The 24,547-nt window shown below is 42.1% G+C and overlaps 1 protein-coding gene across 1 annotated transcript in view; it reads left to right on the forward strand.

Moving 5' to 3' along the window:
• Positions 1-24,547, forward strand: part of Prkce (protein kinase C epsilon) — a 491,234-nt gene that overhangs the window by 278,906 nt on the left and 187,781 nt on the right. Inside the window, exons 3-5 of the mRNA XM_074049619.1 lie at positions 20,186-20,345; positions 22,662-22,696; positions 24,011-24,096. Of these exons, the coding sequence (XP_073905720.1) occupies positions 20,186-20,345; positions 22,662-22,696; positions 24,011-24,096 (281 nt within the window). The remainder of the gene's footprint in view (positions 1-20,185; positions 20,346-22,661; positions 22,697-24,010; positions 24,097-24,547) is intronic.

Here is a 24,547-nt window from a genome sequence, read left to right on the forward strand (position 1 = left end):
ACACAGTAGGCTGAGTTCAGCCTGAAAGCTAATTTCATGGACGGGAAGGTCAGGCCAGTGCCTTTCTTGACTTTACTGAGCAGTGTTTGCGTCAATGACAGCTCTGCACTGAGCCCAGACCAGTTGCCAAACTTTAGCATTTGTGTTAGATTCTTGGGAGATACTCAGTTCTGAAGCCCTTTCCCTATTCCCCATTTCTGTAGGGTCTGGACAAATGCACATTTAGCACCCTGATGATTATGATGGAACACAACTTGACAGGACTTGACAACAAGAGTCATCCCATGTAATTTTATGTTGAGGAGGATGAGGCCAAGGGAAGAAGAGTGACCTACCCTGGGGTCACATATCTAATTAGTGTCAGGACCAAGACTTTATCCTCCATCTCTGGAATCCCAGGTGCAGGCATATTTCATGTGCATATTGAGTTGGACAGAACATTCTACCCCTATCTCCTTCCTTTTTATCTCTTCCCTTTCTTTCCTTCCCTACCCCCTTCTCTCTGAGTACCTGGAATGCCCACCTGAGTGGTGCTCCCCAAAATAAAATAATGACATTGAATTCAAACACATGCTCAATGTCACTAGCAGCTGCTGAGTCAGAAACTGTTGGCTTGATCATTGCTGTTGACTCTCAGTGCCTCTCCTGATTTTTGATGGCACCATCCCACTCTTGTCAATTCTTCTCAACACAGCTGCACATTAGAGTCACTGTGAGGTTTAACACAACCCCAGTGCCTGGCTGCACCCCAGGAAGCATGACTCAGTTGGCTGACAGACTCCAGGGACAGGTTTATCTCTGTGATCTCAGTGTTCTCCAAGTGGGTGTATTGTGCAGCCAGGGTTGGAATCCAGTGCCATGCAATGTTAATTCGAAGTATTTTTATATACCTGCTGAACCTAATTTTCTAGCTGATGTGGGCGAAGCTCAGAAGGGTCGAGTTTTCAGAGGGATAAATGGATTCACAAAAGCTGTCTATTTTCCCAGGCTTGGAAGCTACAGTGCTTCTCCCTTGCTATCTCACCTAGTGGCTTTGCTGTTAAATTTAAGAAAATATATTTAAACACCATTTTCTATAGCACTCTTGGTTCTTGGAATGAAACAAATGTCTTACTGGTTCTCATCCCCAGGAGAAGAACCGGGAACGCAGAGAATGACAACACGGATTTCCACAGGTACCAGAAACCCAGATCTGGTCCACCAGTGGTTCTCAATTTTATTCCTCTGTTAAATCACTCAGGAAGCTTTAAAACCCTGTGTGAGGACCAGGGACTTGTCTCAGACTACTGAAATGGGAGTCTCTGAAGCCAGGGCCAAGGCATGGGTATATTTTAAAGAACTAGTTGTTTTATAGTGAGAAAGACTCCACGGTGTCTCACCAGAAGGACCTGGAAGAAGTTAAACATAGACAAGGGCTTTGTCTCAATTTCAAATGTGTGAGAGGCACAAATTGTCACCAGAGTCCTAGGCTGAGGAGGGGAGCTGGCCCCAGGAAGTCTCAATAGATCAGGGCTGGCCACTTGCCCCCAAATACAAATGGAAAAGGTAATGGTGAAAATCAGGAAAGGAATTTCTTCAGTGTAGAAGACAAGTGAGACCAAACATCACCAGCCCTGTCTTTGGGGGTTTTAGGTTTAAATAGTGAAGGGACAAAAGTGAGGGGCAAGAAGTATGCATAGGTAAGCAGTCCTGGTCAGACTCTGGTCTGGTTGATTGTTATCTCAGGTCTGGTTCTGTGAGGTCCTGCTGGCTCCAGAGAAGTCATTATCATTGAGGAGTAATTTGGTTCCCATCCTGAGATGATAGCTCCTGCTTGGGAAGGACAGTCTCATTTACCATCATAGGGTGATAACTCATTTAGGGGGACAGTCTCACTATAGGCTGATATGCCTGCAAGGCTCACTGTTCCTGGAATCTTGAAATTTTCTTAATTTCTCTTAATTTGATGTCTTCAGTCTTAAAGGGGAACAAGATAAGTTAGGTAAATTTAGGGCTAGCCAACCTTGTATTACCAGTGTTTAGACAGACACTCCTTACATGATCAACAAGTCTATATGTAGAGCTGAGCAGGAATTTGACCCAAAGTTAAAGGGAATAAAGGAAACAGATACAAAATGAAGGCAGAGATGCAAAGTTTTTATTCTGCTTTCAGTTAACCTTTTGGATATCTGCAGGCCCAAATAAAGAATTAGTGCTTGGCAGCTTTCTTGACACATAGCAGGTACTCTGGGGTGGATGTAGACTCTGAGTGTCTCCTGTTCAGTGACACCGTTTTCCCTTTTGTCCTTGCATTGCTCTGTTCCTCAGTGCTTGTCACCTGCCCAACCTGCAGCAGGATACAAGAAGCTGACTTCAGAGACTCCTTGTTTATCCATCTGGAGACATCTTACTAGAAATGCCTCAGGGGGCCCCCTCCCTAAGCTGCCCTTACTGCCTTGACAAACAGATTCTGGGGCTATTTCTCACCTCTCAGCACAGAAATAAATGTCTAATAACTCTGGTGATCTAGAGGACTATAGACATACTAGGGCAGTAGCTCTCAAGCTGCAATCAGTTCCAGTCCTATCGGCATCCCCTGAGGACTTGTTAGAAATGCAATTATCAGGCCTACCCCACACCTGCTGAATAGAAACTTTGAGGGGAGAGGACCCCCCCACCCCCGGTGGTGAGATTGTCAGTTTGGACAATGATCTCAACCTTCTAAGCCTTTTCAGTTCTTCTCTCCCACACTGAAGGGAGTTTCGGAGTACACAGTGTCTGTGTGCCCCCAAAGACTCTGGACAGAGAAGAAAATAATTCTCAAACTCATTTTCCTACATATCTCTATGATATTATTGAAAGCAGTTATGTAGCCAAACCATATTAGTACTAGTGGTTTCCTTATCAAAAACTCAATACTGACGCAAAAGACTTTACGTATCAATTTGAAAAATTCTGAAGAAAAAATAATTTACTTGCAATCAAATAATTCTTTCTCAGTATTGCATGGTCCATTTAACCTTTAAGATATACCATTAAGATAAGAAAAGAGCAACTAATAAAACACTGCATGAGGCTCCAACACAGCTTGATGTTCTTCGTGCACCTCAGTTCAGGACTAAAAGACTAATTAAATCGGCCTGTCTAATTGAAAGACAGATAAACATGCGTGGAAGTAGGAAGCATTGATAGAGGGTGCATATTAGCTCAAGATGTGTGGCCACAGACCTTCAGAAGAGAAAAGAAATAGAATTTGTTTGATTTAAGGGGGGAGTTGGAACCCTCATTTCAATGCGCTATAACATGAAAGGAATCTCATACTTGGAAACAATTTCACGTCAAGAAGTGTATCTACTTACTGTGCTATTGTGGGCCCTTTGTAGATCGTTAAATTGTTTAGAACCAGGGAACACTTTTATTTTGTAAAAAAACATTTTAATCACATTGTATGGAAGGGGAAAATACGTAGTAATTTTGAGCTCTAAGTGTATGAATTCCAATGTTCTCTTACCTATTATTGCCAACACTTGGCATTTCACTCAATTAATGATGATTAGAGCTAGCAATAAGGGTGTTGGGGTGAGGTTGGGGAGAGGGATGCTAAAGAAACTTTATAGAGTTCTTTTCCTAAAGTAACTAGCAATCTAGTTGAGAGAATAATATGAACACCACATCAAGCACTTGGCAAGTATCTAATTAAATGTTTAATGGATGAATATCAAATTGAATAGTAAAGACTCCAAGTACTATGGTAGTTCAAAAAGAGGAGGTCTCTGCGGACTGCTCTGATAAGGGAAATTTTCATGCGAGAGTGAGATGTTAAAGGATGGGAAAGATTTTGAGTAAGAAAGGAGAGAAAGACCTGTTTGTGGAAGGGAAGGCTGTTGTGTCCTTCCTGTCCTAGGAGGCAGGACAGGGGATGACAACATGGCAGGAAGGATGAAAAGCCCATGGATTAAAGGAATGGGTCTGTAGCAGGTATGGCAGCTTTCTCTGAACTCACAGTGACAATCTAGTCTGCTCCTTGGAGTCCTAAGTGGTAGGCTATTAAATGCTTCAGGAAGATGTTCATTCTAAACTGTCTTCAGGGCTGCTCTGCCATCATTACTAGCTCCTAACAGGGCTGAGGATACAGTAGGTCCTTTGTTAGTTTTTCCTTTAAAAGAAGGAAAAACTTAAAAGAAAAAAAAAGATTTAATTTACATACTGGTAAAAGTCACCCTTTTTAGCAATCAGTTCTTCAGGTTTTGACAAATCCATGCAACTGGTAATGAATGCTATAGTAATCAAAACATGGAATAGTTTCATCACCCTCCAAGTTCTCCCATTATCTTTTCCCTTTCGTAGTCAAACCCTTTGCCACCCTTAGCCCTGGGTAACCATGAATGTCTTTTCAATGTCTATAACTTTTTCTCAAGATTTTTGTTTAGATAGAATCATACAGTCTGTATGTGACCTTTTGATTTTGATCTTTTTTTCCAAATTAGCATGGCACATTTGGGATCCATCCTTGCCTGTTTCTGAGTAGAATTCCACCACATCAATGTGCCCTAGTTTGTTTGTTTATCCATCCCTCACTTGAGGGATATTTGAACTGTTTTCAGTTCTTGTTGATTATAAATAAAGGCGCTGTAAATATTTGCATATGGATTTTTGTGTAAATATAACTTCATTTGAATTAATACATAGGCGTGGGATTGCTAAATGGTGTATGGTAAGCATGCATTTGATTTTATAAGAAACTGTTGTAAAATGGCAGAGTGCTTTTTGTATCCTGACCAGCAAAGGACAGATTGAAAATCATCCTGAAGTCTGGTTAATGACATGTCAAGTTTCAGGTAGTTCTCACTCAGAAATCAACTGGAGTTCTTCTCTTGAGTTGTAAATAAAGGGGAAGGATTTTTTGAGTGAGCTGTTTTAAAAGCACCAAGCTCCCCAGCATGAGAGCAAGATGGTTGTCCTGCTCCTGGGTGTTGGACTCCAGGTGCAAGAAGAACCTCCTTTTAACAGATCCTTTGGGCTGGGCTGCTAGCCAGAGGAGCCAGGGCAGCTACAGGTTGAAGAAGGGTGCCTTCCTGATCACTGTCATCTTGTTCTCTCAGGAAGGTGGTTTGAAGGAACAAAAGATAGTGTAGTGACTTGTTTTAGTTCTTGTGCCTTAACTGAGTCTGCCTGTCTGTCTCTCTCTCTCTCTCTCATTTCCCTTCCCTTTCTCTCCTTCCTCCCCATGCTCTCTCTCTCTCACCATCTCAATTCCAATTTTCCAGTAATAACATTTGACTTGGGCTTTGCTAACTGCTGAGTTAGCAAAAGAGAGAAAAAGAATAATGTTTATTTTTTAAAAATCACAAACAGAAATAGTAACTTCAATCTTTGCAGCACCAGGATTGAGAAGAGATCAGACTTTCTTCGTGGCAGCCCTGATGTCCACAGTTCCACAGGGCTCTGGTCATTTCAGCAGATTCACTACAGGATGCTCTCTCAGGGAGGTCCATTTCCCCAGCGTGTGCCTTGGGACAAGGCGGGCCTACAAGAAAGGACAGAAGTAAGGGGAGCTCATATCTTAGTCAGAAGGAATGAAAAGACCAGGGAAAGTAGGTTGTCTTACATAAAAACAAGCCCACCTGCTTTTTAGGAAGACATGGGGCTCATTTAATCAGTTCACATCCTGGATTCAGTGCCTTGATATTCATCTTTGCTTCTTTTTATCTCTTCATTTCTCTTTCTCCATCTCCTTTGTCTCCATGCTTCAGTTGGCTTTTATTTTCTTCTTTTTATCTTCAGACTCCCTGAAACACTCCTTCCTGGTGGGTCAGCTTCCTGGCAACCCTGCCCAGGACTCCAGATCTCTTTGAGAGATCAGGACTTTTCTTTTTAATTTTAACTTTAAAATTAGTGAGAACTCAAAACTTCCTCTGCAAAGAAGTAGCTCAGGGAGAAATAGGAAACTAGCTCATTGTGGTATTATGAGACATGGTATGGGCACTTTAGGTCTGTGGAGCCTTGGTGAGGTAGCTGAGGGCCACCTGGGCATGACAAACTATGATTTTTAGCTCATTCTGCTTCAACTTTCCTTGAACTCTGCTTGCCATGACTGGATGGTTGGAATGGCTGATATAAACAATGTTGGAAGGGCGTGGGCTTCTCAGTAAATAACCCCATAACCTTTTTGGCTACAGTGCATATGACAAGAAAAGGCTTGTCCTTAATTTGAGGGAGCACTGACACTCCCCAACAACCAGTAGGCCCCTGAGAACAGAGAGACACCCAGTTAAGACCAGACACCGCATAACACAGGTAGGTTTTAATATCTCACTTTACAAACATGAGTGATGGACAGGACCTGACCCCATGGCATATAAGCTCCATGGTGCTCAGGTGCCCAGGAGTTCAGCAATAGCTCAGTTTCCTGTGATTCATCCTGGACATCACTGGCACCACAGGCTCTGGCCCCTCCCTTGGCTGGTGTCCCATTTGGCTGACTTCCTGGGCTAGGAGTCCTCTTTGAGCATTTTTCAGGTCTACCCGGAGGGTGTTTTGCTCTGTGGTTTCTTCCTAGGAGGAATGACTTTTGCTGGGTACCAGAGCTCCACTGGTACTCCAATCTGAACAGCTAAAAGAAGGAAGGAATGCAGACAGGAGACAAGCAGACTTGTTGCTTAAGTGAAATCCTTGTCTTCAGCACTTCTCCCTGTTCAGCACGGTGCAGTTGGCACCAGCAAGCAGGGCAGGTGAGACTGCGGGTTGCCCATTCCCGCTCTTCTCTCTACCCGACAATCACGTGTTTCGCCTTGGTTTACACCAGTGCTGCTACCTGCCTTGTCAATGTGCAGTGTCTCCACATGTTGGGGTTTTTTTTTCTCCATAGCACACAATTTTTTTTGTTTTCATAGTGAGACAGAATATAAGCTCTGCTATGAACACAGCAAAGATCATTCTGAAAAGGAAGAGGAGGAAGAAGAAAACAGTTTATATTAAATTTGAGATGCTAATCTTGAAATGCCAGCAGTGTTCTTCTGATTAGATTACACACTGAACCAAATATACAGATAACCCCGAGCCTTGCTCTGGGACACTTCTGGTGCACTTTGTGTGACTCCAGGAAGATACAGATAGCCTAGAACCATCCCTCTGAGGGACTCAGTTGCCGTTTCCTCTTTCCTGTTTTGAACGTGAAGTTTTTTAAAATGTATTGTGTGAGTACAACACATGGGATGTATTCTTTGACGTCACAATAAATATTTACTTAATATTTAAGACTTACTGTCATGAAGCATTTCAATTCAAAATATTACAGCCTATTTTCTACATGGAAGACAAAAATTTTAAAAGGCACACAGCTTTGATGTTCAGTACCTCATTTTATTTTGTTTTCCTTCCACTGACTTTGCATTTCTTACCAATTCCCGTAAAGTCAAACCAGAGAATTACTGAAAGGCAAAATTAAGTAAACTCCCCAGAGGTCAAGTTCTGACATGCCTCGAGCTCCAACATGGCCTGGCACTGCTCCTCCCAGCTTGGGGTTTGAATTAGCCCAAGCTAATCCAATTCTCCTCCAGACAGGTAAGAAAACAGAGCCCCAAAGAAATGGAATGACCGCGCAAGAACATAAAACAACTTTGGGGCAAAGGCAAAATGTGCCTCATCTGCTCACACCTAGGTTAGCCATATGGCAGAATGGGGACTCTAAACAGGGAGCCTAAAGCCAGGCATGATGGTGAACTCCTGTAATCCTAGCACTTGGGAGACTAAGTCAAGAGGATCATGAGTTCAAGACCAGCGTGGACCAAATAGCAAGACTCTGTCTCAAAACCAGACAAATAAAACCCAAAATCCAGCTCAGAAAAAAGACCTTACAGCACACTTACTTGTTTAAAGACCCCTATGTATCCCAAACTTGGAGAGTAGATGACCAACCTGCAGTGAGCAATGGCAGTGGTGGTGCAGAGGTGGCCATGCCTGTCACTGAGTCTGGTCTGAGCAGAGTTGACCCTTGAGTTTCGCAGTCTTAGCCACAGTTACGCTAGAAGGAAGTGCTAGCATCCTGGAGTTCAGAAGCCAAAGACTATTTGAAGTTCCCTACTAGATTTTCTTAAACTGAAAGGCATCTCAGAAGAGCAAGGTTAAGAATGCCTATGACATCATGGAGGGCAATGTTCAGATCTGTTGGCTCCCTTTTTGTGCAGGATGAGACGTAGCTAGTGAGAGAGAGGACAGTGGAGCAGTGGAGAATTCAGTGTCCACCAGATGGGCCAGAAAAGGTGACTCAGGGTTTGGTGCCAGGGGCTGCCTTCTTCTGCATCTTTGAGAATTCCTCTAGTCTAGATAGAAAAGTCTTACCCCCAAGGAAAAGGGACCAGGTGAGTTTAGATAGGCAGAGTAATAACTGCATAGTGTAGATTCTTTTCCACTGTTCTCACCATCCACAACCTTTCACAGATTCTTTATTTGGAGTTGTTAAGTTTCTGCTGGTGTACAAACTCCTAGGAGTTTGATGTTTACAGAGGAATTCAAGGAAGTAGAAGACATGCCTGGAATGTTGCAGACTGGGGTTACTGCAGATCTTGTTGCTGCTTTGGAGGACATTACTGCTCAGCATTTTGACTTTTGTGAATTCTCATCATTCTTGCTGTCGAGCCAGGTTACCATTTCCACAGAATGTTTCACAAAAGATATCCAACTTTGTATTGGCCTTCCCTGTATAATGTTTTTTGTTTGGTTGGGTTTTTTGTTGTTGTTGTTGTCGTTGTTGGCACTGTGGTTTGAATTCAGGACCTCATGCTTGCTAGGCAGGCACTCTACCACTTGAGCCACTCTGCCAGCCCTATGTTGGCCTTTCCTTAACTCGGGGTCACCTCTTCTGCTAGGCAACAGATGTAGCCATAAAATAAGGCATCTGCAAAGAGCTGGATGGGTCCTCTAAGGGAGCAGCTCGCCTAAGGTTTGCTCAAAGGCTGAGAGAAATGGAGTCACACCAGTATGACTGAGTGCATCCAGAGACAGCACCGTGGGTCCTCTGGACAGAGTTAGGCTATAGGGGATGGGTCAGGTAACTCTGGCTGTCCAGTGGGCCTGGGCATTGCTCAATTCAAATCCACAAGCAGTTGGAAAGCTGATGAGACTGTCCTTCTCCTGCTGTCCAGGACAACCTCTGATGCCCTCTCTTCCTGTTCATGCCAGAGAGCCCCCACTCCCTCAGCAGAAGGGAGCCTTCCATTCCCTAATGCTTTAGGCACAGAGAAAACTTTTAAAAGATAGAGGAGAGCTCTAGAAAACATTTATAGATATTAAAATACATAATCCCATCATCGATTATTCTAGTGTAGCATAATTCTTTTATGTTACCTTCAGCCTACAGCTATGTTTTATATAGGGCTTTGATGTGCATTCTATTTTCACAGTATTGTCCACATTTCTCCATTTTGCTCTGGTCTTTCTGCATGATTTTTTAAATTACTATAGGTGTCACCCCTGTTAGAATAGCCATCATCAGCAACACCACCAACAACAGGTGATGGCGAGGATGCAGGGAAAAAGGAACCCTCTTACACTGTTGGTGGGAATGTAGACTAGTACAACCACTCTGGAAAAAATTTGGAGGCTACTTAAAAAGCTAGACATCGATCTACAGAACATTTCATCCAACCTCTACACAATATACATTCTTCTCAGCAGCCCATGGAACCTTCTCCAAAATAGATCATATCCTAGGGCACAAAGCAAGCCTCAGCAAATATAAGAAAATAGAAATAATACCATGCATACTATCTGACCACAATGCAGTAAAAGTAGAACTCAACAACAAAAGTAAAGACAAAAAACATGCAAACAGCTGGAAACTAAATAACTCATTACTTAATGAAGAATGGATCATCGATGCAATAAAAGAGGAAATTAAAAAGTTCCTAGAAGTCAATGAAAATGAAAACACAACCTACCGGAACCTATGGGACACAGCTAAGGCAGTCTTGAGAGGAAAGTTTATAGCCATGAGTGCATATATTAAAAAGATTGAAAGATCCCAAATCAATGACCTAATGATACATCTCAAACTCCTAGAAAAACAAGAACAAGCAAATCCCAAAACAAATAGAAGGAGAGAAATAATAAAAATAAGAGCTGAAATCAACGAAATAGAAACCAAAAAAACCATACAAAGAATTAGTGAAACAAAAAGTTGGTTCTTTGAAAAAATAAACAAGATCGATAGACCCCTGGCAAACCTGACTAAAATGAGGAGAGAAAAAACCCAAATTAGTAGAATCAGGAATGCAAAAGGGGAGATAACAACAAACACCATGGAAGTCCAGGAAATCATCAGAGACTACTTTGAGAACCTATATTCAAATAAATTTGAAAATCTAAAAGAAATGGACAGTTTTCTAGATACATATGATCATCCAAAACTGAACCAAGAGGAAATTAATCACCTGAATAGACCTATAACACAAAATGAAATTGAAGCAGCAATCAAGAGTCTCCCCAAAAAGAAAAGTCCAGGACCTGATGGATTCTCTGCTGAATTCTATCAGACCTTTAAAGAAGAACTGATACCAACCCTCCTTAAACTGTTCCATGAAATAGAAAGGGAAGGAAAACTGCCAAACACATTTTATGAAGCCACTATTACACTTATCCCAAAACCAGGCAAAGACACCTCCAAAAAGGAGAACTATAGGCCAATCTCCTTAATGAACATTGATGCAAAAATCCTCAACAAAATAATGGCAAATCGAATTCAGCAACACATCAAAAAGATTATTCACCACGACCAGGTAGGCTTCATCCCAGGGATGCAGGGGTGGTTCAACATACGAAAATCAATAAACGTAATAAACCACATTAACAGAAGCAAAGACAAAAACCACTTGATCATCTCAATAGATGCAGAAAAAGCCTTTGATAAGATCCAACATCATTTCATGATAAAAGCTCTAAGAAAACTAGGAATAGAAGGAAAGTTCCTCAACATTATAAAAGCTATATATGACAAACCTACAGCCAGCATTATACTTAACGGAGAAAAATTAAAACCATTCCCTCTAAAATCAGGAACCAGACAAGGATGCCCACTATCTCCACTCCTATTCAACATAGTACTGGAATTCCTAGCCAGAGCAATTAGGCAAGAAGAAGGAATAAAAGGAATACAAATAGGTGAAGAAACTGTCAAAATATCCCTATTTGCAGACGACATGATCCTATACCTTAAAGACCCAAAAAACTCTACTCAGAAGCTTCTAGACATCATCAATAGCTATAGCAAGGTAGCAGGATATAAAATCAACATAGAAAAATCATTAGCATTTCTATACACTAACAATGAGCAAACGGAAAAAGAATGTATGAAAACAATTCCATTTACAATAGCCTCAAAAAAAATCAAATACCTAGGTGTAAACCTAACAAAAGATGTGAAAGACCTCTACAAGGAAAACTATACACTTCTGAAGAAAGAGATTGAGGAAGACTATAGAAAGTGGAGAGATCTCCCATGCTCATGGATTGGTAGAATCAACATAGTAAAAATGTCTATACTCCCAAAAGTAATCTACATGTTTAATGCAATTCCCATCAAAATTCCAATGACATTCATCAAAGAGATTGAAAAATCTACTGTTAAATTTATATGGAAACACAAGAGGCCACGAATAGCCAAGGCAATACTCAGTCAAAAGAACAATGCAGGAGGTATCACAATACCTGACTTCAAACTATATTACAGAGCAATAATAATAAAAACAGCATGGTACTGGCACAAAAACAGACATGAAGACCAGTGGAACAGAATAGAGGATCCAGATATGAAGCCACACAACTATAAGCAACTTATCTTTGACAAAGGAGCTAAAAATATACGATGGAGAAATAGCAGCCTCTTCAACAAAAACTGCTGGGAAAACTGGTTAGCAGTCTGCAAAAAACTGAAACTAGATCCATGTATATCACCCTATACCAAGATTAACTCAAAATGGATCAAGGATCTTAATATCAGACCCCAAACTCTTAAGTTGATACAAGAAAGAGTAGGAAATACTCTGGAGTTAGTAGGTATAGGTAAGAACTTTCTCAATGAAACCCCAGCAGCACAGCAACTAAGAGATAGCATAGATAAATGGGACCTCATAAAACTAAAAAGCTTCTGTTCATCAAAAGAAATGGTCTCTAAACTGAAGAGAACACCCACAGAGTGGGAGAAAATATTTGCCAACTATACATCAGACAAAGGACTGATAACCAGAATATACAGGGAACTTAAAAAACTAAATTCTCCCAAAACTAATGAACCAATAAAGAAATGGGCAGGTGAACTAAACAGAACTTTCTCAAAAGAAGAAATTCAAATGGCCAGAAAACACATGAAAAAATGCTCACCATCTCTAGCAATAAAGGAAATGCAAATTAAAACCACACTAAGATTCCACCTCACCCCTGTTAGAATAGCCATCATCAGCAACACCACCAACAACAGGTGTTGGCGAGGATGCGGGGAAAAAGGAACCCTCTTACACTGTTGGTGGGAATGTAGACTAGTACAACCACTCTGGAAAAAAATTTGGAGGCTACTTAAAAAGCTAGACATCGATCTACCATTTGATCCAGCAATACCACTCTTGGGGATATACCCAAAAGACTGTTACTCCAGAGGCACCTGCACATCCATGTTTATTGCGGCACTATTCACAATAGCCAAGTTATGGAAACAGCCAAGATGCCCCAGCACTGACGAATGGATTAAGAAAATGTGGTATCTATACACAATGGAATTTTATGCAGCCATGAAGAAGAACAAAATGTTATCATTCGCTGGTAAATGGATGGAATTGGAGAACATCATTCTGAGTGAGGTTAGCCTGGCTCAAAAGACCAAAAATCGTATGTTCTCCCTCATATGTGGACATTAGATCAAGGGCAAACACAACAAGGGGATTGGACTATGAGCACATGATAAAAGCGAGAGCACACAAGGGAGGGGTGAGGATAGGTAAGACACCTAAAAAACTAGCTAGCATTTGTTGCCCTTAATGCAGAGAAACTAAAGCAGATACCTTAAAGCAACTGAGGCCAATAGGAAAAGGAGACCAGGAACTAGAGAAAAGGTTAGATTAAAAAGAATTAACCTAGAAGGTAACACCCACGCACAGGAAATCAATGTGAGTCAATGCCCTGTATAGCTATCCTTATCTCAACCAGCAAAACCCCTTGTTCCTTCCTATTATTGCTTATACTCTCTCTACAACAAAATTAGAGATAAGGGCAAAATAGTTTCTGCTGGGTATTGAGGGGGGGAGCGGGAGGGGGTGGAGTGGGTGGTAAGGGAGGGGGTGGGGGCAGGGGGGAGAAATGAACCAAGCCTTGTATGCACATATGAATAATAAAAGAAAAATGAAAAAAAAAAAGAAAAAAGAAAAAAAAAAAAAAAAAAGCTAGACATCGATCTACCATTTGATCCAGCAATACCACTCTTGGGGATATACCCAAAAGACTGTGACACAGGTTACTCCAGAGGCACCTGCACACCCATGTTTATTGCGGCACTATTCACAATAGCCAAGTTATGGAAACAGCCAAGATGCCCCACCACTGACAAATGGATTAAGAAAATGTGGTATCTATACACAGTGGAATTTTATGCAGCCATGAAGAAGAACGAAATGTTATCATTCACTGGTAAATGGACGGAATTGGAGAACATCATTCTGAGTGAGGTTAGCCTGGCCCAAAAGACCAAAAATCGTATGTTCTCCCTCATATGTGGACATTAGATCAAGGGCAAACACAACAATGGGATTAGACTATAAGCACATGATAAAAACGAGAGCACACAAGGGAGGGGTGAGGATAGGTAAGACACCTAAAAAATTAGCTAGCATTTGTTGCCCTCAACACAGAGAAACTAAAGCATATACCTTAAAAGCAACTGAGGCCAATAGGAGAAGGGGAACAGGTACTAGAGAAAAGGTTAGATCAAAAAGAATTAACCTAGAAGGTACCATGCACAGGAAATCAATGTGAGTCAATGCCCTGTATAGCTATCCTTATCTCAACCAGCAAAAACCCTTGTTCCTTCCTATTATTGCTTATACTCTCTCTACAACAAAATTAGAAATAAGGGCAAAATAGTTTCTGCTGGGTATTGGGGAGGAGGGGAGAGGGAGGGGGCGGAGTGGGTGGTAAGGGAGGGGGTGGGGGCAGGGGGGAGAAATGAACCAAGCCTTGTATGCACATATGAATAATAAAAGAAAAAGGAAAAATAAATAAATAAATTACTATAGGTGTAATGTAATCATGTCTGTAGACCATTCTCCTAATGTTAAGTTATTTCTGTTTGTTAGTTACATAGATAGGCAATGGGGAACATCTATAAATTATAAGTATATAGCATCTAGTTTCTGTTTAATTATTGACTTAAGAGTTAATTCCTAAGGAATGGCCAAATCAAAGGATGTGAATCTCTTTGTAGTGTCTGCTCTGTGTTGTAATATTGCTTTCTGAAAATATACGTCAACTGGCATTGCCTCTAGCACTGAATGAATAAATCAGTTTCTTAGTAGCCTTGCCAATATGCATACTATATTTTAAAGTGTGTTGCTTTAGCAGGTATTAAATGGTATGTCAGTGGTTTGTCAAGACTACTCTGCTTTGCATTTTTAAAATCGATGGTAAGAATGAATATTTTATATTTCTCCTCCTACAAATTTCATGTTTGTGTCATTTACCCAGTTTTAAGGATCTTGATGAGCATATTTGAATTTGTTGGCACACAGACTTCTGTAGTATTCTTCCCATTTCATCTGAAACTAATCAGGAGGAAATAACAGACTGTGGAACATTCTGTAAGACAACACCCTATGCGCCTTATAAATGAATCATTAAAAAAAGAAGGAAATTGTTCTAGACTGAGGGAACTAAACAGATATGCCAACTAAATGCAATACCAGAGCTCCGATTAGATCCTGGATTAAAAATCTCAAAGTATAAAGAACACAGCAGGAATAATTGGGAAAATTTAAATATAAACTACATATTGGCTAATGTCACATCAGTATTAAATTTCATGATGCTACATTGTGCTTATATAGGATAATATATAGGAGATACAGCTGAAGTAGTCAGGAGTAAAGTATCACTGCGCCAAATGCGTTATCAAATATGTTATATCTAATATGTGCTATCTCATAGATCAGTGTACAGTGTTATATAAATTATAACGATATAGTATGCAATAAATTAATAGATCGTACATATATGCATACTTCCATACACAATCATATGCCTATTTTCTTATACGTCATACGCATGATACATTAACCCTACTATGGAAGCTTCATTTTTATTAATTTGTTTATTTTTGTGATAAAACTTAATACCACCCTCTTAGTACATTTTTATACAATACAGTATTGCTAACTGTAGGGACTGTGCTGTGCAGTAGAGCTTTAGGACTTACTCATCTTGCGTAACTGAAACTTGATGCAGTTGACTAATACCACCCTGACTCCCCACCCAACCCTGGCAACCACCATTCTACTCTCTCCTGCTTTGATTTGGAGTATCTTAGAACCCTCGTGTAAGTGGTGACACATGGTATTTGTCCTGTGACTGGCTTATTTTATTTAGCATAGTGTCCTCCAGGTTCAAGATTTCCTTCTTTTTTGACTAATACTCCATTCATGTAGGTGCCACAGTTCCCTTTATCACTCACCCTATCAATGAGCAGCCAGGTTGCTTCTGTGTTCCAGCTCTTGTGAATAATGCTGCAGTGAACATGAGAGTACAGATAATTCTTCAAAAATCCTGATTTCAATTCCATTGGATGCATACCCAGAAGTGGGGATGCTGAATCTTATGGTAGTTTTATTTTTAATTTTTTGAGGAACCTCCCTACTGTTTTCCATAGTGGCCATACCAATTTACAGTCCCACCAATAGCGTAAAAGGATTCCCTTTTCTCCACATCCTTGATAGCACTTATCTTTTGTTTTATTGGGTAGAACTAGCCTAATAGGCCTGACATGATGTCTCATTATCATTTTGCCATACGTCGCCCTAATAATTAGTGACGTCGAGCATCTTTTTATATACCTATTGATCATGTGTACGTCTTTGGAGACATACCAGTGCAGTTCCTCTCTCTGATTTATATTGGATTATTTGGGTTTTGGTATTGCATTGTAGAAGTTCCTTATAGATTTTGGAGATTAACAATTATTTTCTCCCGTTCCACAGGTTGCCTCTTCATTCTATTGATGGTTTCTTTTGTTGTGAAAAGGTTTTTTAGATTGTTATGGCCCCAATTGTCTATTTTTGTTTTTGTTAGCATTTTGGTGTCACATCCAAGATATCATTGCCAATCAATACCAACAAGCCTTTCTGCTGAGTTTTCTAGGAGCTTTATGAATTTAGGTCTTGTTTTAAGTCTGTAATTCATTTTGAGTTGATATTCACATATGCTATAAGATAGGGGTCCAATTTCACTTTTTTGCATGTGATACCTAGTTTTCCCAACACCCTTTGCTGAAGAGACTTTCCTCTCCCCATTATGAGATCTTAGCACCCTTATTGAAGATTGAGTGACTCTTCATGGTTTAGGTTTTGTTAAGGGTACATACTTTTCAAAGTGACCTACAAATTCAATGTAATTCCCATCAAATTCCCAAGGGCATTTTGTTTTATAGAAGCAGAAAAAAAATTCCTAAAATACATATAGAACCTCAAAGATTGAATAACCAAAGTGATTTTGAGCAAGAACAGAGCTGGAGTTATCACACTTCCTGATTTCAAAATATATTACAAAGCTTCAGTGGTTAGAACTGTATAGTGCGGGCATAAAAAATATATATAGACTAATGGAAGAGAATAGAGAGCCCAGAAATAAATCCGTGCATGGGTGGGAGCTGCATTTTGAGAGAGACCCTTTGCAGCAGCAGGAAATGCTGGAGAGATACGTTCTTGGTGGTGGATTCTGTAGCCTAGCATGGAGGATTTGGGAGGAGGAGGAGGAGGAGAGGCGGAGGAGGCAGAGAGGAGCCTTGTGACTTCTCTCTCCCTTCAGGATATGTAGGCTGCTTCCTTCCCTGCCTGTTGGTGACAGGGATGTACTGGGCCAGACTCTGCCTTCCCTGCCTAGCAGAATGTGGAATAGGGGTGTTTTCACCAGCCACGAGCTCCAATCCTGTTTCTTGTGTGTAGCTTCCCACACGGGCCTCATTTGATGCATGAAGTTTCCTTGTATTCTTTTGCTTCTATTGCCTTCTGTTTCTCTACATCTTTGACATAAAATCTGACTTAGGCAATGCTTATAACCTCTACAAATGGGAGTAATAAAAGCCTTTGGGGAAGTTACACTCAGATAGACTCAGACATACAGTAGTAGCTCTTAGCTATCTGCCTAACCTGCATGCAGGCCCTCCCTTCCACCACGACCTCAAGTTTAAACTCTCCAGGCGTCCACCACCTCTCAAGAGGTCGTTAAAAATAAATGCATTCAAATTCATTGGTTGCCATATTGCCCTGTTAAATCAGTGCAAACATAGCTTAGAACATTTCATTGCTGGTCATTTCTGTAAAAGGCTGAGAAATATTGCTCTAAGGGAAGACTCTGGCCACAAGTATGGCAGAATTTCTTTGAGAAAATTAGATTGGAATTATTGCCATTTTAACTGAAAGTAAAGATTTCCAGGATGCAAAATGACTGAGAAATTTGTAAATCAGATTGCCAGAGCTGACTTATGGTTTCAGTATATTCTTGAGGAGTTCTGTGAAGGAAGGGAATGATGCTTTTATGCAATCATCCCCTGGTCTGGGGTGTGGGGGTTGAATTTTTGTATGTTAGGTTTATAGCAAGTAAGGGCTACTGAACAAATTTGATTTTTACTTATGTTTATTTTCTTGCTCATAAAAATAGAATATTGTAAATGTAGTTAACATAGGAGGGGAAAATAAAAATCACTTACAATTGCAGAACTGATCGATGATTACCATGCCTGTTTCTCTCGCTTTCGTGTGTGTGTGTGTGTGTGTGTGTGTGTGTGTAGATGTTTCTGTTTAAGTCATGGGGGTTTACCTGAGAATTTGGTCAGTGGGTCAAGTCCCCAGTGTTATGACAGGGTAGAAGAAGGTGGTTGGCTCTCTCTACCTGGAGTACAGTCAGTATCAGAGACTTTTTGAAACAACAGCCACCAGTTAATAGGAAACCCAGAAGAGCTGGGGATGTATCTCAGTAGTCTAGCATTTGCCTGGCATGTGCAAGGTATGGGGTTCTAACCTCAGCACTTCAGGAAAAAAAGTGGGGTGGGGGTGCATGAAACCAAGGCAGCCTGGGGGCCAGGAAACAGACTTCTGCCTGGGTCATCTAAGGTTGTGTTTGAGCTGTAGCTTGGAAGTACTAGGGGATCTTCACAGTAAACAGCTACCTGTTCACCTGTTTCACTGAGCTCACCTGGACATTTGGTCCCCAGTATCATCCAGGCCCACCTGAAGGAGGTCCACCTGGAGGGCCTTCAGTTTTTCTTATCCTCTCCCTGCCCTTGCTGAGCTAAGAAGTATTAAACAGCTGCAGGGACTCTTGTATTCAGAAGTCCAGAAGCAAGCAAGGTTTCTTCCTCAGGAGTCACATCACTGTGGTGGGATGTTGGGTACAACTGGCATGGGAAGTGTTTTGGTGTATAGAGCCTTCCCAGTGCATTCTAAGCTGTAGCATGCTGGGTCCTTCCAGGCACCCTGGCAAGAGGCGCACAGCCTGTCTACTCTGTCCTCAGGAAGTCTGTGTCCACAGGCACCTCCACTCTTTCCGTAACAAGAGCCACTCATCTGAGAACTTTGGGACTTCCTGTATGGATGAGAGCTATCCCTAGAGCAGTGGCAGTGGAACACTGGCTGCTTCCCCACGTTCTGGGCTCAAATCTGGGCTCCACTTAGTAGTAAATTAGTTACACCCTCTGTTCCTCAGGTTGACACCTGTAAAATGGAGACCATAATGCTCTTCAAGAAGAGCTGTGGTAAGGACTTAGTGAGTTACTACACACAATGCTTTCAGCACCTGCCAGAGCAGAGAGGAAGCTCTCAGCCTGTTAGCCATTACCACTGGCTTAGCTCAGGCTGCCATAAAAAAAAAAAATACAGACAGACAGACATTTATTTTTCACAGTACCAGAGGCTCTGTGAGATCTGTAATCTCACCCCAATTCTGAGATTGAAGTGGCAGCATGGTCAGTTCCAGTGAGGACCCTCTTCCTGTTTTTGAACAGCTCCCGTCTCACTGTGTGCTCATGGTGGACAGGAGCTCACTCAGGTCTCTTCCTCTTACAAGGACGCCTCTCCTACCATGATGGGGATTCCACCGTCATGACCTCATCCAACCCTAATTATCTCCCTAAAGGTCCATTTCCAAACACCGTTCCAGTGGGGCTTGTGCTTCAACACAGGAATTTGGCAGGAGGTCAGGGAGCACGACCATTAACAGTCAATGACAATCATTATTATAATTTTTGTTATCATCTATTAGTCCCCCTTGCAAGGAGTTCTTAGGCTTGGGGCAATCTCAGAGGTGGAGGGAAGAAAAACATAAGAAGATCCGTTCATCTCCAGTGGGGTGGTAGGTCTGGAACCTTTGGAACCCTTGTCTGCTTTCACGGTATTAACATTACCTTCCTTTTGACCTTTGGAGAAGAGTTGATTTTCCTAGTTGGGGTATGAGGCAGAAGGAAGAAGGCGGATTTCTTAGGCAGCTACTGCTCTGAGGCAGGCAGCAGGTGAGCAGCTCCTCCAGGCCACACCATGTGGTTAGCAGTGTGGTCCCTGTTTACTCAGGAGATGCCTGCAACGACTCAGGGTGGGGCACACCATCTGTCCAAGGTCACATTGCTCAGAAATCATGCCAAGGTTTGCACTTGAAGCCTTTTAAACCCCTAGGCTCTGGTGGAGAGCAATGGGCAGCTGTATTAGGAACAGAATTCAGATTGGAATGGACTCTGAGCATGTGGAAAAGTGGGAATGCGTGATTCTGGATCTGTCCACCCCATGTGCTCAGCTCCTCCCTGAGCAGCGAGACTCCTCAGACCCCTGAACCCCAACAAAAGCCCAGAGGCTGCTCTCCAGCGAGCCCGTCTTCACTCACCTGAGGACGGGGCAGTGCTGCAGCAGAAGGTCATTGTGAAGGTGCACTAACCCACACTGTTTTCTCCTCTGCTCTTGCCCTTCCCCAGCCCCTAAGGACAATGAAGAGCGCGTGTTCCGGGAGCGCATGCGGCCGAGAAAGCGGCAAGGGGCTGTCAGGCGCAGGGTCCACCAGGTCAATGGCCACAAGTTCATGGCCACCTACCTTCGGCAGCCCACCTACTGCTCCCACTGCAGAGATTTCATCTGGTAAGCCCCCTCTCTCTGGTAACCTCTAGTTATGACTTTTCTGTGGCAAGAAGGTGGGGTTGGGGTGGGACAGGATAAACTTTATTTTAAAATGCTGATGGCAATAAAAGATGAGATTTTCTTATGAAAGTTAATGGGTGAGGGAATTATTTTCTTCCAGACAAAAATCATTGTATTTTAACTTGAAATGAAGGAGGTGTACCTCTAATAAAAGTCCGAGTATGATGTATGTTAAGTATGAGCTTTGGACGGAGGTTCCGTAATGTAATTTTGACATCTTTTTAGAACACTGACTTTCAAGTTTAAAAGATGGACTCCAAAGAGAAAGACCATTGCCTTCCTTGAATCTCATCACAATACAGACATAAGCCTTAAAGAATTAGATAATGACAAAAGTATTTCCTTTAATAAAGTAGGTGGTAGAGAGTTTCTCAGATTTTAAACCTTCACTGGAATTGGCTTCAGATAAAAAATTAATTTCACTGTGAAAAAATAAAAATAAAAAAAAAGCAGCACTGAAGTGCTTTGTTTCTTGTGTGTCTGATTGCTGAGCCTTTTCTGGAGGTTATGTGGGTGATGTGTTAAATGGTGCGAGCGGGGGAAGAAATGGAAAGAAAAAAGATCCTGGTGACTTTATGCTAGGATCTTATCATATTTAAGTAGTTAGGACTTTGTAACAATAACAATGACACTGTATGTTTTTTTTAAAAGAATCCTTGTCTTTTATAGAGACAAGGTGAATTATTTGCTATGAACTGTGATGCCTGGAGTTTGTTAAACAATAATCCTGGAAGAAGATGAAATAGAGACAGGCCATGTGCTGATAGTTGATACTGTGTAATAGGTACATAAGGTCCCATTATATTTATCACTCTAATATATATTTAAATTTTTCCATAATGAAGTGAAAACTGCTTATGTGTGGCATAAGCAGTTCTCAGTAAGCAGGCTAACCATCCTGCTGCTAACTGTTAAGATCCCACAGGAGCCAGAGAGCAGCAGCAGCATCTGGAGTAGCCTGGGAAGGCTGCCTGGAGGAGGTGCCATTTCTCCTTCCATGATGATGGGATTTTGATAGAGCAAGGCAAGGCAGTAGGCCTTTCATGTGGTAGAGGAGAATTACAAACACTGGTCTAGGGCTGGAGCATGAATTTTAGTAAGTACCCACCACATGCCAGGTTCTATTTTAAGCACTGGGAATATCTAATTAAATCTTCCCACTCTCCTAGGAACTATGTAGTATTGACCCCATTCCAACACTAGGAAAATGACAAAGGGACAATATTCTCCAGCTGGGAAGTGTCAGAGTATGATTCCACCCCATGTTAGCCTGATTTAAGGCTCAGGTTTTTCCTGACATCCCATCAGCCTTTCTGGCAAGTTTGCTGAGCATCTGATGAGTCTGGTGGAGAAGTGGCCTACACACTTGGATCCAGTGGGGAAAGCAAGAGAGGCCACATTTCAGTATGAACCCAGCCAGGGGGCATTTGACTTCTGCTGAGGACCTCTGAATTCCTGCGATGTCTAGGAGTCACTTGTCTTACCCTTGTGGTGTTACAAAGCAAGTTGCTGAGGTGACACAACTGAGAGGAAACCCAACCAAACCAGTGACTGCCCACTTCTGCCACCAGTGCTTCTCATTCCCAGTGAGAGAGAGCAAGTGAGGTCAAGTGTCAGTAGAAACTCATCCAGGGGGCATTTGTATTGTCAGGTATACCAAGCATGGGGATAAGGCTGGGTTGGTTTGATTGTTTTGTTTTATGCTGACTCCCTGCCCTGTTCCAGAGACCCAGCTGGGACCATGAAAAGAACCCTAATGTTGGCTTTCACCCAAACAGTAGATTGAGCCCTCAGTCCTGATTATAGACTGCCTGTAGTCCTAGGTGGTCTGTGGGCTGCCCACAGAATATGCCTGCCAGCCTCTGCTCTTCCTTACCATCGAAAAGCCCTTAGAGCTTGTTCTGATGCTGGGAGGTGGGGAACATTGGTTTTACCCATGAGGAAAGGGATGTGTAGCTGCCCAAGTTCTGTCCAGAGCAGAGAAGGCCATTTGTAGCTTTTCAGAACACTGCTACCCTCAACTAGTGTGGCTGATTGTACAGAAAACCTGTCCTGATGCTGACCAGACTGTCCACCTGCTCTAAATGTACCTCTGTGGCCTTCTGGAGGGTATTTTAAGTTACTGCAAGTGGCAGTGAAGTCTCACCGCTCAGTGGACTCCCTCAGTGCAGCAAGGGTAGTGATCATATTTGGATGGCTTTGCATGCATGGTTTTCAATATTTTATTTTCTTAAAGAATTGTATTCTTCTTTGCAGGGGTGTCATAGGAAAGCAGGGATACCAATGTCAAGGTAAGAGGTATTTTGTGAACTAAGCTTTCAGAAGCTCACAGTTAGGATCAGATCACTATTGCTTGTGGGAGGCATGGACCAGAACTGATGACATTTACAGACTCTAGATAGTTTGTGTGCAGGCCCTGGGACCCTGCTTGCTTTGTCCTTGCCTGGCCATCACTCACGTGTACAGGTATAGGACGTGTATTTTGCAGTACCACCTATCTCCTGGTGTCCCAGCAAACCCCCAAGCTCTCCAGCTTTTTGTGGCAGTGGTAGTGGGTGGCACTTTAATCTTTCCTAGTGAGACTTAGGCATTAACCAGAGGTATCTTGGAGTCCCACTTGTCCTGTGCTAGGTCCTTGTGCTCTTTCATTTCCTTCCTCTCTTGTTCCCTGTTTGTTTCTGTCAGTATCACTGACTGGTATTTGCCAACTCTTTTTTCTTTCTCTTAAATCTCTACTGTGAAATCATTAACTTTTAAAATTTTAAAGCTCACTTGAAGGTATTGAAAATTATATTTTTCTATGGTTATTCAGCTACAAATGCAAAATTAAGTCATACAAAACTGGAGGGTGGGAATTCGCTGTGGTCATGCTCAGGCTTCCCCTGAGGTGAGGACAGGGAGCCGCTCCCCCTCCAGGCCAAGCACCATCTAACTTGGATCGTACCCTTGGAAGAACTGAGGTGGTTCTGCTAGAGGTGGCTGTGTCTTTGGGGAGATACGTGTGTGCAATTAGAGAGTGACTTACCTCTTTAACCACTGATGGTCCCCACTGCCTCATGACCCTCCAGACAGTACTACCGGCCACGTCTTGTGGACACATTAAATTCAACAGCAATTTGAAAGTTTGGCATTGAAGGCACAGCCACATATTTTTCAAAGCCTGAAAACTTCTGTGCCATCTGCTGCAGTTCTCCATCTCACATTAGCCACCCTGGCATGACCCTGAGTGGAATATTGCAGATGATACAATACCTTTAGTAGGGAGGACTCCATGGGATGGCCGGGAAGGAAGCTAGGCCCTAACCTTGGCAGATCACAGTGGGAAAGTTGATCAGTATGCTCAGAACCAGGGAAAACTTCCAGTGCCCTGTGAACATCAATGTTTCTTTGTCTCCAGTGGTTCTGACGGCAGTGTTTTTAAATGACTGCATGAAGGACTTTTGGCAGCAGGTGTGAGGGGAGAATAATTACACTAAAACTCATGGCAGAAGGAACATAGCACCCCTTCTGCCTCCACCAAGACCTGATTAAATCCCGGAATGGAAACTTTCTTCCTCCTCTCATCACTCACCCTTGCTTTTTTTTTTTTTTTTTGCTATCTGCAGTTTGCACTTGCGTCGTCCACAAGCGATGTCATGAGCTCATCATTACAAAGTGTGCTGGACTAAAGAAACAGGAAACCCCCGATGAGGTAAATATTTATAATGCAGGATTCTGGGCTTTCTTCCCTGCCAGATCCTCCCTTCTCTGCCTCCAAGGATGTTCCCAAGGAAACCTGATCTCTCTGAGATCCTTCTTCTGTCTTCATTGTGCTGATCAAGCATGAGGGGACTTGTCCATGGTCTTCTGGCATGAGGCACAATCTATAGGATGAGCATTCAGTTTTATGCCTGTGGATATTATCTCAAGAGCAATCAGATCCCAGAGCTAGAAAGCCCACAAGGAAAATTCACATTTCACCTTATTGGAACACTCAGGTGGCTAGGTGATGTGTCCGTAAATCCACACAGGTAATGAACAGAGACAGAAATATCACACACAAGCAGGAACCTTATCTGTAATGAGGTGATGGGGAAATGGAGTGGAATGAACAATCCAAGAAATACTTAAGAGATGGAAATACTACAATAAATAACAATAGT

This window comes from Castor canadensis, chromosome 12, assembly GCF_047511655.1.
Source record: "Castor canadensis chromosome 12, mCasCan1.hap1v2, whole genome shotgun sequence".
Classification (NCBI taxonomy): domain Eukaryota; kingdom Metazoa; phylum Chordata; class Mammalia; order Rodentia; family Castoridae; genus Castor; species Castor canadensis.